This window comes from Anolis sagrei, chromosome 1, assembly GCF_037176765.1.
Source record: "Anolis sagrei isolate rAnoSag1 chromosome 1, rAnoSag1.mat, whole genome shotgun sequence".
Taxonomy (NCBI): Eukaryota; Metazoa; Chordata; class Lepidosauria; order Squamata; family Dactyloidae; genus Anolis; species Anolis sagrei.
In genome coordinates, this window is record NC_090021.1 from 237,810,128 (window position 1) to 237,825,871 (window position 15,744).

Genomic DNA, 15,744 nt, shown 5'->3' on the forward strand with positions numbered 1-15,744 from the left:
CTATGCGGGGCCATACGGTACCCAGCATGCCCTGCGCGGCCACTGCCGGAAGTGAGTGTGCATTTCCGGCGGCAGGCAGGGCGGCCCGGCCTCCTGCTTGTGCGGCTTCTTGGGGTCACTCACTGTTCTGTCGTCGCTCCCGCTGCCGGCGCCGCCATGAAGGACGTCCCGGGTTACCTGCAGCAGAGCCAGAGCTCGGGGCCTGGCCAGGCCGCCGTGTGGCACCGCCTGGAGGAGCTCTACAACAAAAAGTGAGCGGGGAAAAGGGCGGCCCAGGCCGGCAGGCGGGCGGGCGCGTGTGGCCTTTGGAAGCCGTGGGGCTGCTCGGTGTGTTTCCTCCGAGGCGCCTCACTCAGGAGGTGTTTAGGTCTTGGACATCCTGATGCTGGATTTCCACACCCCCCCTCCCCCCCAAATTAATGCAGTTTGATGAGGAACCATCACTCTGGCAGAAGATGCTAAAAGATCTTGTAAAACTACATCTCCCGTGATGCCATGGTATTGAGCCATGACAGTTAAAAGTGATGTCAAACCATTCATTATACAGTGTGGATGCATCTATATCAGACATGGGTAAACTTGGGCCCTCCAGGTGTTTTGGACTCCAACTCCCACAATTCCTGACAGCCTCAGGCCCTTTACTTATGCTTAAGCGGCTGAGGGGGAAAAGTAAAGGGCCTGAGGCTGTCAGGAATTGTGGGAGTTGGAGTCCAAAACACCTGGAGGGCCCAAGTTTACCCATGTCTGACCTATAATGTGCTTAATACAGCTCTGATTTTCCTCTTCCCTTTCTCTTCCTATTTGGTCTTGCTCACTCCCGTTTCTCAGCCTTGACAAATCTTTTTATGTATTGTCGAAGGCTTTCATGGCCGGAATCACTGGGTTGTTGTAGGTTTTTTTCGGGCTATATGGCCATGTTCTAGAGGCATTCTCTCCTGACGTTTCGCCTGCATCTAAGCATGCCATAGATGCAGGCAAAATGTCAAGAGAGAATGCCTCTAGAACATGGCCATATAGCCCGAAAAAAACCTACAACCCAAATCTTTTTATGCTATTAAAAGCTATCTCTACCCAGATTATGCAGTTTTCCTGCCCCTTTCTGTAGAAGCGTGCACTACAGATGGTGTTTCCTGTATCTGAAATGTGTTGAGACCAGAAGTGTTTCAGGGCTGGATATTTTTTTTTTTTTGGTATTTTCAAATACCTGTATTCACATGTATGTATATGTTGGAGACGAAATCCAATTATGTTTCATATTTAACTTATACATGGCCTGCAGGGAATTTTATGCAATATTTTGAAATATTTTTGCGCATGAAACAAATTTTGTGTACATTGAACCATCAGGAAGCAAAGGCCTCACTATCTTTGCCACTAACATGTTTGCCATGTTTAATGTTTTAGAGTCTACTGGTTTTAATCTATTGTTATATGCTATTTTAGTTATGTGTTGTATTTTATATTTTGTGAGGCATTGAATTTTGCCATTTGCCTTGTTGTGAACCGCTTTGAGTCCCCTCAGAGCAGTGGTTCTCAACCTTCTTAATGTCACGACCCCTTAATACAGTTCCTCATGTTGTGGTGACCCCCAAGCAAAAAAATATTGTTATTGCTACTTCATATCTGCAACTTTGCTACTGTTATTATGTAAATATCTGATATGCAGGATGTATTTTCATCACTGGACCAAATTTGAATACTGGTGGGGTTGGGGGGATTAATTTTGTCATTTGGGAGTTGTAGTTGCTGAGATTTATAGTTCATCTACAATCAAGAGAATTATGAACTGCACCAATGATAGAATTGGGTGAAACGTCCCACACAGAACCCCCATGACCAACAGAAAATGTTGTGTTTTCTGATGGTTTTTAGCGACCCTTCTAAAAACCCCTCGCGACCCCTCCAGGGGTCCCGACCCCCAGGTTGAGAACCATTGCCTCAGAGACAGAGAAAACTGGTATATAAATGAAAGAAAGAAAGGAATAATAAATGCATGCACAATTTCAGATTTTGGAACATCATTTTGGATAAGATATGCTCAGTTGTGCACTTGAAAGGTAATTCCTCCTAGATTACCTTAAGTGGTTTTCCCGCCCCTTACTCTGGAGACCTATAGGTGGACTTTATTATCTTTGTAAACACAAGTTTTGAAGATGGTTGCATCCTTCAATGAATTTTTATACTGACATGTTTCACCTTGTTCTCCTATGGTTGGTGGTGCATTAACAGTTTGCTCTTTTGATCAGACGTACACTGCTGAGTATTTTCGGCTCACTGGCTGCAGTATATACCCCATTTTGGTCTGTTCACAACTGAAGATTTTCCTTTCCTTCTTTATCGCGAGAGCAAAATATCACCTAGTATAGGGTTACCATGAGTGATTCCAGCCATGAAAGCCTTTGAAAATACATTTCTCTAGTATAGCTTCACAAAAACATGTTAACTGTGGGGCTCCAGTATATGACAAAGACTTTAAACTAACATCAACAAATGAGAAAATTATTTTGTTTGTTTCATTGAAAAGTGGCAGTGTGGGTGTTCTGCCATAAAATGTTTGCATAAAATGTATATATAATATGTAATAATTAAAGTGTGACCGTGAGTATATGAAATGCTCTATAATGAGTCAAGGCTTTGATTTATCTAGCCTAGTATTTATAATGCCTAGCAGCAACTTTCCAGATCTCATTAAAGGGTCGTGTTTGGGGGTTTTTTTGCTCAGTCACCTAAAATTACAAAAGTAGAATCCCTAGGCTGACTACACATCAGGGATCCTATATCTGTAATAGTTAGATCTGGAGCAGATAAAGCACAAATACTGGATCTTCCCTCATCCTCCCTACATTGATTTGCTGTGTTCACTTCCAAGCAATTTTCAGTGCTATACATCCAACTATAGAAACAAACACATTCATGTTTCTTCCACTGCTTCCACCTGCTTTGCAGAAGCCAGTAAATTATCACGTTGATGGAGCAATGCAGTAGCTAAATAGTGGATTCTGAAGAACATAAAGGATGATGCGTTGCTTAGTTCTGTCTGTCAGAGCTTTATACAAAATTTTCTGATCCAGAAACCTTTAACTAAAAATAGACAAACCATATTTAATTGTACTCAACCTGGCAGCCTGATAAAGTATCAGGGTTTTTTTTCATGCTCTCCTGAGAAATTAATTTGGTTTTTAGTCTTTGTTTCAACCCTACTCAAATTAGATTTTTAATTCACAAGTACGTTTATCTTTGACAGATAACAAAATTTGTGCCTCTACAGATAGCCAGAATACCCAGTTTTACAAGTAGCTACTGCTATATTAGCATTTTCCGTTCCCATCAGTACCTCTCTCTATTTTACAGACTCTGGCACCAGCTGACTCTCCAGGTTTTGGATTTTGTACAGGATCCCTGCTTTGCCCAAGGAGATGGACTCATCAAGGTAAAGTTCCTAGTATTATAGTAAATTGTAATGATATTGGGTTATATTATGAATATTTTCACTTCTTAGATGCCTTGAAATTGTTAAGTAAACTTGAATTTTTAGTAAAACAGAAACACAATCTGTTTCCTCAGTATTTGAGAAGAGGAAGTAAACTTAGTATCCATGGGGGATACGTTTCTGGACTTACTATAGTGAAAATAATGAATAATAGCAAACTTAAGTGTCACCAACATGAAGAGTTTGGAAATACCTGTCTTAGATAGTTGTGACCAACAAATATAATATTATGCTAAAATTGATTATTTTTTATTTATAGTTATATGAGAACTTCATCAGTGAATTTGAACACAGGTAAAACTTCCAACATTCATTTAAAATGAAAATAACCTATATTTTTGTATTTACTGTTCATGACTTCATTTGTGCATATTCTTTCTTTTACTCTAGGGTGAACCCCTTGTCCCTTGTAGAAATTATTCTTCATGTAGTGCGGCAGATGACAGGTAAAACCATTCTCTTTTTCGTTTTGGTGTGTTTTCCAAAGTGGAATAGTTCATAATGCAGACATGTCAACAGATTTTTAAGAAAATCTGACAACAGTTGTCTCTTGGGTGAGGAGAACAAATCATACTTTTAGATTTCTATTGATAGCAACTATTAAACGTATGGGCTTTTAAGGTCAATATATTATTTCATAGTGAGAAGATATTAATGGAGATGTTGAGTGTCTGTCCCTAGGGGTGTTCCAGACCTTAGGAAATTTACAGCCCAGAAATAAATTAAACAATTACTGGGTGAATATTTGGATAAGAGTGTCCAATCTCTGACTTTGAGCATTAAACCAGAAGCTCATTTAGACCAAAGGTCTGAGTAAATGTTTGATGATTCACTTTTGCTGGGAATGAAGGGAGGAAGATGACCTGAGCACCATCAAATTTACCCCAGGGAAAACACAGTGAAAACAGACTCTCAGTACTAAGAATTTTAGTGAAAGACTAAGATGAAATATTGTGAACCTTAATGTGATTTCCACTTACACCTTTTTAGATCCTAATGTGGCCCTTACTTTTCTGGAAAAGACCCGAGAAAAGGCAAGTATGATTGTATGAAAGGCCTATCAGCCATACATGCAACTATTCTTGTACATCTGCAAACTACCCTACAAACTAGATTTGCTAAGAAATGACCAAAACAGGAATAAAGTCAGTTTTTGAACCCAGTGAAAATGATACTGCTAGTGATAAATTGCCTTGAGCAATTTTTTAGGGAGAAAATAAAGTTAACAGAGCTTTTAACTGATGTTTAGATGTATTTCTATGTTGTGGCTCCAGGTGAAAAGCAGTGATGAAGCTGTGATTCTTTGTAAAACAGCCATTGGGGCCCTGAAATTAAATATTGGTGACCTGCAAGTCACAAAGGTAAGACAGTATTTATATTTTAGTGTTAATGTGTCTTGTCTAGATATGTAATGTCACATGATTGGCAAATTTTGTGCAATGCTTAGTTCTCAGTGTTTCTGTCTTTTGGTATATGTTGGTCTTTTAGTTACTGAATTCTTTGGAAAAGATTAGGGTCTGTCCAATCCTTGTGCTCAGTTTTGATGTGTATTACTGCAAATATCACACCACAGGTTGAGTATCCTTGTCCAAAATACTTGGAACAGAAGTGTTTTGGAGTTCAGATTTTTTTAAAATATTGAAATATTTACATTTGCATATGAATCCATAATGAGATATATTGGCGATAAGATCCAGGTTTGGACACAACATTTCATATACACCTTCTGCACATAGCCTGAAAGTAATTTTATGCACAATATTTCTAAGACTTATATTCATGAAACAAAGTTTGTGCACATGGAATCATTAGAAAGCAAAAGATGTCACTATGTCAGCAATCAATCTGAACAATCTTTCATTTTGGGTGTCAGATTTCTGGATAAGGAATTCTCAATCTGCACTGAAAATTGTAATGTGAGTTTTTCTAACAAGTGTATGTTACTAAGGATGTAATAATTAGGTATAACTAATGATATAAGTTCTCCTTAAGTGGCTAGAGATTATAACTTTTGATATTTAATTGATTCTTTCTGCTGTTATCATCTATGTATATTCTATATATAATCACTATAATCCTACACTACAATCCATAACAGAGTGTAACCATTTCACATTTGTCTGAGAGGCACATCTTTCAGTGCATTCATTCTTTGTAGAAATTAAGGCTAGCATTGAATTTGCCACAAACAAACTTGAAAGGTTTCTGTACCTGTGAGTTCTCTGTCTTTGATTAGTTGGGACACAATATATTGCATAAATAAAAGACTGTATGTATCCTGCATTTTGAATGAATCAGATTTATGCCACTGTTTATAGCTGCAGCGTTTTCTTCCTATTTTAAAATATTATTGTTTCTTGTCATCCTTACTATTTGAGAATTTTCTGCAATTTCCTTGTGATATTAAGAGATTGAAATGTGACAAGACTGGTCATACGCTGGTGTATAAAGACTTTCTGTATATGTTTCAGATTTCGATATTAATGTCAAAAATATATAGTATGATTTTACATAGGATTTGTGCTACATTGGAGATCAACATGAAGAGACAATATCCCATCTATTTCCATTAGGAAACCATAGAGGAAGTTGAGGAGATGCTGAATAATCTGCCTGGTGTGACATCTGTTCATAGCCGCTTTTATGACCTCTCCAGCAAATACTATCAGACAATCGGAAATCATGCATCTTACTATAAGGATGCTCTAAGGTTTCTGGGATGTATAGATGTCAGAGATCTACCAGGTAATGTTCCTTTTTTCTGTTCTTAAACATATTGCAATTGTACTCATGGATATTTGTATCAAGTGGAAGCTTGTATGGTGGTGGTTGGAGTGTGGAGGGATGTGTGTTGGTTTTTGTGATGTGTGCTGGGGAAAGCATTTAATTTTGTTGTGCAATGTACAATGGCAATAAAGTTATTCTATTATATTCTTGAGAGTATTGCTTGCCCTCTGAGTCTCAGAACATGAAGCTTAGAACAGGGAAGAAAATTACTTGATCATGGTAATTTGTTTATTGAATCAGTTATACGATGATATTTAGTATTTCAGAAGCAGGGGTCTAAGTATTATAGCTTTCTAGTTTTAGTTGGCTAGAAAAACTTTGTATTCTGTGTCTGGAGCCACTTAGGGCAAAAGTTATTAGAATAAGACCTCTGTAGGATTTTTAGAAATACTCCTTATTTTAAAATAGTGGAGGCTTCGTCTTTGAAGGCTTTTAAACAGAGGCTAGATAGCCATCTGTCAGGGGTATTTTAAATGAGCTTTTCCTGCATGGTAGGAAGTTGGACTGATGCCCATGTGGTCCCTTTCAACTTATGATTCCTTTTTTTTTTTTTTACAATTGCACCCTCTCCACAACTAAACTAACAAAGTTTTGAGGGTTCTCTTTGTCCTTCATGCAGAAAAACCCATCTCAGTTGGTTTTCATTTTTTTTTTAAAGATCCTTTAGTACATAGGAATTTGGCATTGTGTGTGCATGTATAGATTTGTTTTGCTTTTAGGGGAAATCTACATTTAAATTAAATAATATACAGATGTGCTGATGGAAAATATTGGTGATCCAACTTCTATTTCAAAATGATATAGATGCCACTTACTGGAATCTATCAACTACTGTGAGCTTGGGAAATCTTTAGATACTAAAAGGCTGGACTGTAGAACTTTTGTTTGACCGAGGACATTTTTCCTCCCAGTGGCAGACCAACAGGAGAGAGCTTTTACATTGGGGCTGGCAGGACTCCTTGGTGAAGGAGTCTATAACTTTGGAGAACTGGTAAGTAGCAGAACTTTACTGTTTAAATTGTTGTGGTAGAGGAAGCTGGCTGCTATATTTCAGCATCTTGCCTCTTTTCCATTCTCAGCTTATGCATCCAGTGCTGGAGTCTTTGAGGGACACTGACAGACAGTGGCTGATTGATACTCTTTATGCCTTCAACAGCGGCAATGTGGAGAAATTCCAGGCTTTGAAGTCAGCATGGGGCCAGCAGGTAAGTACCTGGTACAAGGACAGTAGTGAGCAACTAATAGGTGAACAGGTATTTCTGCAGCCTGTGAGGGACTAGAAAAATATGAAAGTACTGTACATGACCATTAACATGTCTTCTAATTAAACATAAGTTGAAAGCCCATTTCTAATTTCAGTTTGAGGTTTTCCCATTACATTGGGCATTATCTAAATACTTTGGGAGGAGTGCGAGAGTAAATCATTTTACTTGTGGCTTTATGAAAAGGTTTTAAGGGATTCATCTGGACATCCCTTAAACATTGAAAGCTTTTTTTTAATGTCAGGAGCAACTTGAGAAACTAAGTTGCTTCTGGAGTGAGAGTATTGGCTGTCTGTAAGTACGTTGCCCAGGGGACACCCAGATGTTTTACCATCCTGTAGGAGGCTTCTCTCATGTCCCTGCATAGGAAGCTGGACGGGAGCTCCCCCCGCTCTCTGGATTCAAACTGCTGACCTTTCAGTCAGCACCAGGGGGCTCCTATCCTTAGCAATGAAATGACAAGGATTGTGGGATTGGCTTGGGGCATACATCTTGCTGCATTATAGCCAGGAAGGTTTTTGGATTAACTTAAGTTCTGAACTATCATGTTTTATAGCCAGACCTGGCTGCAAATGAAGCTCTTCTCCTGCAAAAGATCCAGTTGCTTTGCCTCATGGAGGTGAGTCTGTACCAGAGAGATTTGTCTTTATTTGTGCTAAATAGTCCTTTTTACCCCAAATCTTTCTATGTATTATGTTTTTTAGTTATATATTTTTATTTAGTCTTCTTGTACATAATTTTTCTTTAGGTATGTGACAGTCTCCTAGGGCAACATGTGACTTTTGTGTTGTATTAAATCTGGATGATACTTAAGAATCCTGGAAATAACTGGTCATACTAGATTGTTGTTCTGCAGGTATCTCTCCATTATTGTTATGAACCATCAGTCTTGCAAAGCTAAAGGAAGGGACCGCCATCATCAGTAGTACCCCACTTTTCTCTCTGGATTGTGGTTCACAACCTTAAAAACAATACAAATTTAAACCTACAAAATATAAATATAAAAATAGGATTCTACAATTATCAAAACAAGTCAGTTTAAATCACATTAAAACAAATAAGCAAAAAAACCCCTTTTAAAATAGATTGAAACACCATTGTGGTTGAAGTAACTAAAGAGTTTGCCAAATTATAAGGCCCCACATCTGTGTAAATGAAATATCTCAATATTTTGTGCATCTGTTCATTTACCCAGTTTCAATCATTTCAAAAGGATACCCTTGTTGTTCATCTGTTGTGAGGGAAATAATAAACATGTTGAATCTTACAGCCATAACAAATTTATTGGCCCATAAGCTATGGGCTGTAATCCATTGAAGTTCATGCTATATTAAATGTATTAGGTAAAAATACAGAATCCTTAAGAACAAGTGGCAAGTGTTTGTAACAGCTTGGCCTCCTTTAAATTTTTTCAGATCCATATCCTTTTATTGTGTCCATTTTAATTGCAGGCTCTTTTCTTTAATATTTATGTTATAAATGAAACTATTGACCAAGTATGATTGTAAATAAATAAGGAACTTTTGCACAGTTATGCCCTTTCTTTTTAGTCAATCTAGTTTTAAATCCTTTATTCCTCTGCAGATGACCTTCACCCGACCAGCAAACCACCGGCAACTCACTTTTGAGGAGATTGCTAAAAGTGCCAAAGTCACTGTAAATGAGGTGAGTCACATTTGGTTCTAAAACAGAAGGAATGTAGATATTCTTGACCCTTACTTGAGCAGAACAATTCACTGATCAAACCCATATGCAATGTGCCTGCTTCAGTTTTATTCCAGGTTTTCATTTTAAATAGTTAATATTAAATTTTTATTGCATCTCCACAAATTACCTTTGTGGTCCTTTTTGGGGGCATGTTTTTGTAAGAAGTGATCAAGCGGGTGTGCTGTGCAGTGACTTGTCTGGGAACAACCTGAAATTTCAGTTGAAGCAAACAAAATGTTTTTGTCTTTATGCAGGTAGAGCTGCTAGTGATGAAAGCACTTTCAGTTGGTTTGGTAAAAGGCAGTATTGATGAAGTGGATAAAAAGGTTCACATGACTTGGGTCCAACCACGGGTGCTGGATTTACAACAGGTAAAAAACAGCTTTCTTGGAGGAAAGCAGAAAATGTTGTTAATGGGCTGAACGTACTTAATCATCATTGTGCTTTTCTGAATGTCTTAAAATCCTAAAACAGGTGAATTTATTTTTTAGCCTGCAAAATAATAAAATCCATTCAGTTGGATGCACAGTAGGTCATATTTCTGGCACATTCCACATTAACACTACAGCTTGAGAAAAGTGGAAAAGCACTGGGAGACTAATTGCATTTTAATACCTCTAAAAATTAATCAACAACAGAGTGGTATTTCTTTAACCCAGTGGCTCTCAACCTATGGGTTCCTGGGTGTTTTGGCCTACAACTCCCAGAAATCACGGTCAGTTTTACCAGCTGTTAGGATTTCTGGGAGTTGAAGGCCAAAACATCTGGTGACCCAAAGTCTACCAAGACAGGAAGTATATTCCCCTTTAGCTTTCATCCCTCCCCTCCCCTCCCCCTTTTTTCATTAGTGATGCTGGTTGGGTGGGTGGATTAAATCCTGCATCAGCTTCAAGCTACTGTAAGTGAGAAACTCAGTTTTGTAGGAGACTGGTATATAATTGTCTCATGTGTCTCTTTTACAAGATCTTCCATTTATGTTTGTTTCCTAGATAAAGGGCATGAAAGACCGCCTGGAGTTCTGGTGCACAGATGTCAAGAGCATGGAGATGTTGGTGGAGCACCAAGCCCATGATATCCTAACATAAAGGACTTTGCACTGGCTGAGGGAATATCTTGTGCTGTTGCTGAAAGTGGCAGTGCCTGACCACTGACTCTGTACTGAATTCTATTAAAAGGGGGGCTAGGGGAGGAGGGGGAAGAACTACTTTTCTGATGCTTGTACAGAGGACTAAGTGGCCTTTGCTGTATAACCCTTTGGTGCTTGGAGTCGGGAATTCCCTCTTACGCACTATCATTTTATTAGTGCTCTCCCATCCTGTTGTCACCAAAGGGGGGAGCTAAGGACTCCATAAAGATGGATTAATCAGTCTTGGTGTGATGTTGTTACAGTGGAGGATGCTGGGGGGACTATGTGCTAAGGGGGTGGAGGGCATTGGCTCAGCAGTGGGAGGGCAGCAAGTCTTCCATTTTGCATTAATTGTGCAGGAAGGAAAGGCCACCATTGACAGATATGGGGAAGAGCGTGACCTTCCTCCTGCCAGCCCAAAGGCAGCATAGCTGAGAAGACACACCTCTTTCCCCTAGCCTCCCATTTTTTTCAGTAGAAGCTGCTCAATCCCATCAATGAGTTTTCCAAGAATAAAGTCATACTTAATGGATTTGTTTTTATATTATACCTGGGTTTGCTCTTGTCTTTTATGAACATTTAACCAGAAGTGTGATGCAGGAAAAAAGCAACTGCTGGAATAAACTTCTGCCTTCCCTCTTGTGTAGTTCTGTTGGTGTGGTTTTACAATGACTTGAACTGAGCAATATTCCAACCTCAGGAAGGGATGAAGTAGTGTGGACTACCCCTGCCAGCAATAATGGACTATTTTGCATTTAAAAGGAATGGGAATAAGGACTCTTTTGCAAATGCATACATTTAAAACAATTCATTTTCTGATAAAAAATTGTGGGTTTTTAGTAAGTTAGGATATATTTTAAAAGCCGTGGGTATACTTTGTAGATCACACTTCTGACTATACAGCAATTAGTAAAATAAGCACTTGTTTTCAGATCACATGTTCCTCCAGTGGGCGTGGGGTAGAATTATGCATAATGTGCTTAAAAGAATTCTTAGTGTGATATAAACATTCCCAAAAGGGAAGGCACCAGATATATTCTTTTTGAATTGGGTTCATATGAATTGTGATGGTCATGATGTAGATTACATCTTCAGACATTATTAAGAATTATAAAGGTGCTAAGTGGATTGTCCCTTATAAAATCAGCACTTTAGTATACAGCATCTCTGTCATTGCTCATTTGCCAAGAAGGAAAACAGGTTAACTAAGCAATGTTGTCCATTATTCAAGCAAATAAGCTGTATAGTTCAGTACATAGTATGGAGAAATATCATTAGCCAATTACTTTGAGGTTATTGTCAGTTGATGACATATAGGTCTGTAACCTTAGTAAGAACTAAATGTTTCTCAGCAGTGTTAAACATGTGTGGCCATTTTTCTGGAGGCTGGATTTTCATGTGCAGTGAATTTGTAAAGAACTTATCACCTACAGTTTTGGATGGCACAGACTAGCCTGGAGGCCTCTTTACTTGGTGAGCACTAGGTTAATTTATTGCTGCCTTGATGTTCAGTGAAAAACTTCTGTTTGAAGACAGAGATTCCATCTGGATAATGGGAAGAAGTCGCCTGAGGGCTGAGAAGGGCGGTATACAAATACAGTAAATAAATAATAAATAAATAAGAACTTTCTACAGCCAGAGCTGTTACAGTGGAATGTGTTGCCTTGGAGGATGGTGGAGTCTCCTTCTCCGGAGGTTTTAAGAAGAAGCTGGATTGCCATTTGTCAGGAGTGCTTTGATTGGGTGTTCCTGCATGGCAGAATGGAGTTGAACTGGATGGCTCTTGTCGTCTCTTCCAACTCTGTGATTCTACGAACTTGGTCCATTTGGGAACACTGAATGCATTCTGAACAGAGTGCCAAGTTGTGACATCTAGGGGACTGTTTACTCATCTGCAGTCTGTTCTATCAGTGTAACATCACTGGGTTGCTTCTGGTGGTTTTGGAGTTTCAAAACATGCTAGAAGAGACATCCGGCTTAATTTGTACCAGGAGCTCCCTTTATAATAATATTCCAAATAGCTGAGTGCTTTTCCTTCACTTGAAATGTCATGGATTGGCTGGTCTAAAACAAGAGGCTGGTGTTTCAATTTCACCACTAATGTCTCTTCCTAGAGAGGAACTAGTGCTGTGCCTTATTTTCACTTTCATTAAATTATTCTGAGAGCTTGCTCCCTCACTAGTTCCTCTGTTATATACTTTCTTTTTTCCTTAGTTCTTTTCAGTTATAGGTAGCTAACGGTACCAGTTATTATCAAGGTAATATTACATTTTTTACAAATCTGAGATATAGATGCCCATTTCACAGGTTACGTACATATAGAATTTAGCATTTTCAGAATCTTGCTCCATCTTTTTTTAAGATGGATTTTCTAGGTCTTCGATGTAGTGACAAAAGAGTTAAATAAATCATATTGTCACACATCCACTCCCACCTTCCAATTGCATCTGGGAAATACAGGTTGAGAGTGACGTGCCAAAGATTATGGAAACTCTCATTCTTAGATCCGGATCTGGACTACATGGTAAGCCAACTGAATATATATTTCCAGCTTCTTCAATATTACCTTTTAGCACAGAATATACATTTCTTTGTGTATAGAAGAGAGAGTTGAATATCCTGTTCTTTCTCTAGCAAAACATGAGCTTCTTTCATGCTAAAGTGTGTAATACGAACTCCAGACATAGAGCTTGTGCCTACATGGGGAAGGTGGAAGAAAGATTACATGGGTTCTGCAGCAGTTGAGGCAATTTCCTTAGCATTCACTGGTCACACAAGTCATGAATGCATTCCTTTCCCTCTGTCAGGGTTTTGAAACTGCAAATACAAATCACTGCTTTGTGTTTCCTAGATTATGGAAACCACAATGAAGTAGATTTTATTGAGAATATGTATAGAAAACTGAATGGGTTAAATTGGCTTTGCCTTATATCATTCTTTTAAACTAGAGCACTAACTGATCTAGTATATCTTTGAAGCATTAGCAGTGTACTTTTTTCTCTTTTCAAAGAAAATCTATTTGGCGGCTGTGATTTTAAAATTATTTTTTAATCATGAAAACCTCCAGAGACAGCTTTATGTGAAACAGGATACAATTTTCTTTTTGGTACTGCCTTTTTTGTAATTATATTCATAGCAGAAGCCTTTTGCTTGCCCTTCACTCTCTGGAATGGTTCTTGTAGTCCTCCAGATGGCTCAAAACCCAGCCCGACGGGATCAAGAAAGTTGCAAACATCACACTCAGGCCTATAGCTTGCTCCTGCAAATAAAAAAGAAGGATACGATTGATATATGTAGCAGGTTGCTTTGGGTTATCCTGGGTTCATGACTGTTCATAAATAGACAGAAACAGGACTACCATATAATGTTGGATTTCCACTTCTTTCAGCTCCAGCTAGCATGGCAGCAGTAACGAATAATGGTTTGGCTAATCTAGCAATACCTGAAGGCCTGCAGCTACTCTACCCTTTCTCTAACAAGTTAGGTGTTTTCAGACCAGTTGGGAATAGAAGTTAAGGTTGGACTGGGAGTTAAGTGATGAAAGTTCTGGTATCCAGTGGGATATGAAATTCACTGTGACCTTGAGACACACTGTGTGATCTATGCCATTAGGCTTGAGAAAATTAAATGTTGCTTTGAGCTCGCTGGATAAAATAGGATATAAATAAAGTAAATAGCTTGTTAATTATAAGGAAAGCTTGTGCCATGTATCGTTTGCCATATATAGTTGGCCACTTTTTCCACACTGAGGAGTGAAGTCTTCATGCTGCATACAGAGTGGTCATCGTGGTCTGAAAAGGTTCCCAGTTTCAATAGTACAACCACTAGGTGCCAGAAAACCTAAAGTTTATTTAAAGCATTGCTTATTAAGCCATGAGTCCTGACTCCAAATGGAGTCCCCTTAGCTCAAAGTTGGGGCCACAAAATTTGTCAGGAGTAAAAGATTTCTGAATACCATTCATGTACACAAATCTGTTAGCAGCAACATACAGTATTTATCACGGACTCTCCAGAAAATGTTGCAGGTGTGCCGTACAAAAAGAAAAATCAACCTATTTAGCAAGCTGTGCAAAGGCGAAATGTTTGATTTTATACATATTTTGTATACCTGGAGTCACATAAAACTTTCTTGAGTGGAAGGGGGTCCTGACCAGAAAAAAGTTTTAAGAAGCCCCGATTTAAAGGACTGCTTCTGTAAATGTCTATGTTTTAACAACAGTTTCTCAGAAAGAACCTAGCTCGCATCACCAACAAATGGCACATGCATTCATACACAACCTGTTTCTCTCTCTCTCTATATATATATCTATATCTATCTATCTGTCTATCTATCTATCTATCTATAAAGTGTACGGTATATATTTGGCCACTGAAAACCACATTTGATACTGACTTGAAGATAAATCATGCATATGCATGGCAATGAGAATGAAATAGTTCTTGGTTTGATTTTCCTACTGAAAGGATGGAGGTGATTTTCACTCCTTAATTTACCTGTCACAACTAAACTGAGTAAAAATTCACTTGATCGAGGAATGAAGAAAAAAATCCACTCTAAAATGTCTGAGTAGTGTTTGGAAGGCTTATATGGATGAGCAGTATTTTGAAATGGAGGTGATGAAATGAAAAGTTACTATTTTAAAAGATAATAATAATAATAATAATAATAATCTTTATTTGTATCCCAACAAGGGCCTCAGAGTGGCTTACAGACCTAAACATAATAAATAAACAATCCAATTAATAACATAACCAATTACACAATCAAAATTAACACAAGATCACCATATAATCGTGACATATTAATTGCCAAAGGACATTACTCACCCAGCTCTACCTATATTGAAATTTTGCACTTTCCCTTAGCCCTATCCAGAAACTATTGCACAACCTCTGAGTCCTCTGAACAGAGCATTTATTACTGTTCAGCCATTGGGTTGTTTTGATGTTATTTTTTGTTACTGTGATGTGTTAATTTTATCTTTTGTTGGGTTTTATTTTATTTTATTGTGCTATGTTTTAATCTGTGGTTTTTGGGCTTGTCCCTTTGTAAGCTGCCCAAGCCCCTTCAGGGAGATGGAGGTGGGGTATAAAAATAAAGTTATTATTATTATTATTATTACTACTACTACTACTACTACTACTAGCCACTATAATAAAACCATAAACAATTTCAACAATTAGACAATAAAACCAATTTAAATTGCTGTTAATGTTTATATATACCTAACTGATTAACTTTCATGCAACCCTTGTTGAAATTCATAATCTTGCAAAGTTGCAAAATTATTATGCCTAACGATCTCTTGTCTTAGTATAGCTCATTTGACTTGTGCTTTTCTTTCTAAAACAAAAAACAAAAAAACCCCTAA

The 15,744-nt window shown here is 38.1% G+C and overlaps 1 protein-coding gene across 1 annotated transcript; it reads left to right on the forward strand.

Moving 5' to 3' along the window:
- Positions 1 to 36: 36 nt before the first annotated feature.
- On the forward strand, positions 37 to 11,014 carry PSMD13 (proteasome 26S subunit, non-ATPase 13). The gene is made up of 13 exons (XM_060770396.2): positions 37 to 251; positions 3,352 to 3,430; positions 3,750 to 3,784; positions 3,881 to 3,936; positions 4,481 to 4,524; positions 4,765 to 4,851; positions 6,064 to 6,235; positions 7,189 to 7,268; positions 7,357 to 7,482; positions 8,096 to 8,158; positions 9,124 to 9,204; positions 9,501 to 9,617; positions 10,236 to 11,014. Exons 1-13 carry the CDS (start codon positions 157 to 159, stop codon positions 10,329 to 10,331), a joined length of 1,131 nt encoding a protein of 376 aa, XP_060626379.1. The 5' UTR covers positions 37 to 156; the 3' UTR covers positions 10,332 to 11,014.
- Positions 11,015 to 15,744: the final 4,730 nt, after the last annotated feature.

Bases quoted from the DNA above. Each gene is read 5' to 3' on its own strand.
- PSMD13 (XM_060770396.2), top strand. From the start codon at position 157: ATGAAGGACGTCCCGGGTTACCTGCAGCAGAGCCAGAGCTCGGGGCCT. The intron at 3,785-3,880 runs GTAAAACTTCCA...CTTTTACTCTAG, and splicing joins ATCAGTGAATTTGAACACAG to GGTGAACCCCTTGTCCCTTG. The intron at 7,483-8,095 runs GTAAGTACCTGG...CATGTTTTATAG, and splicing joins AGTCAGCATGGGGCCAGCAG to CCAGACCTGGCTGCAAATGA.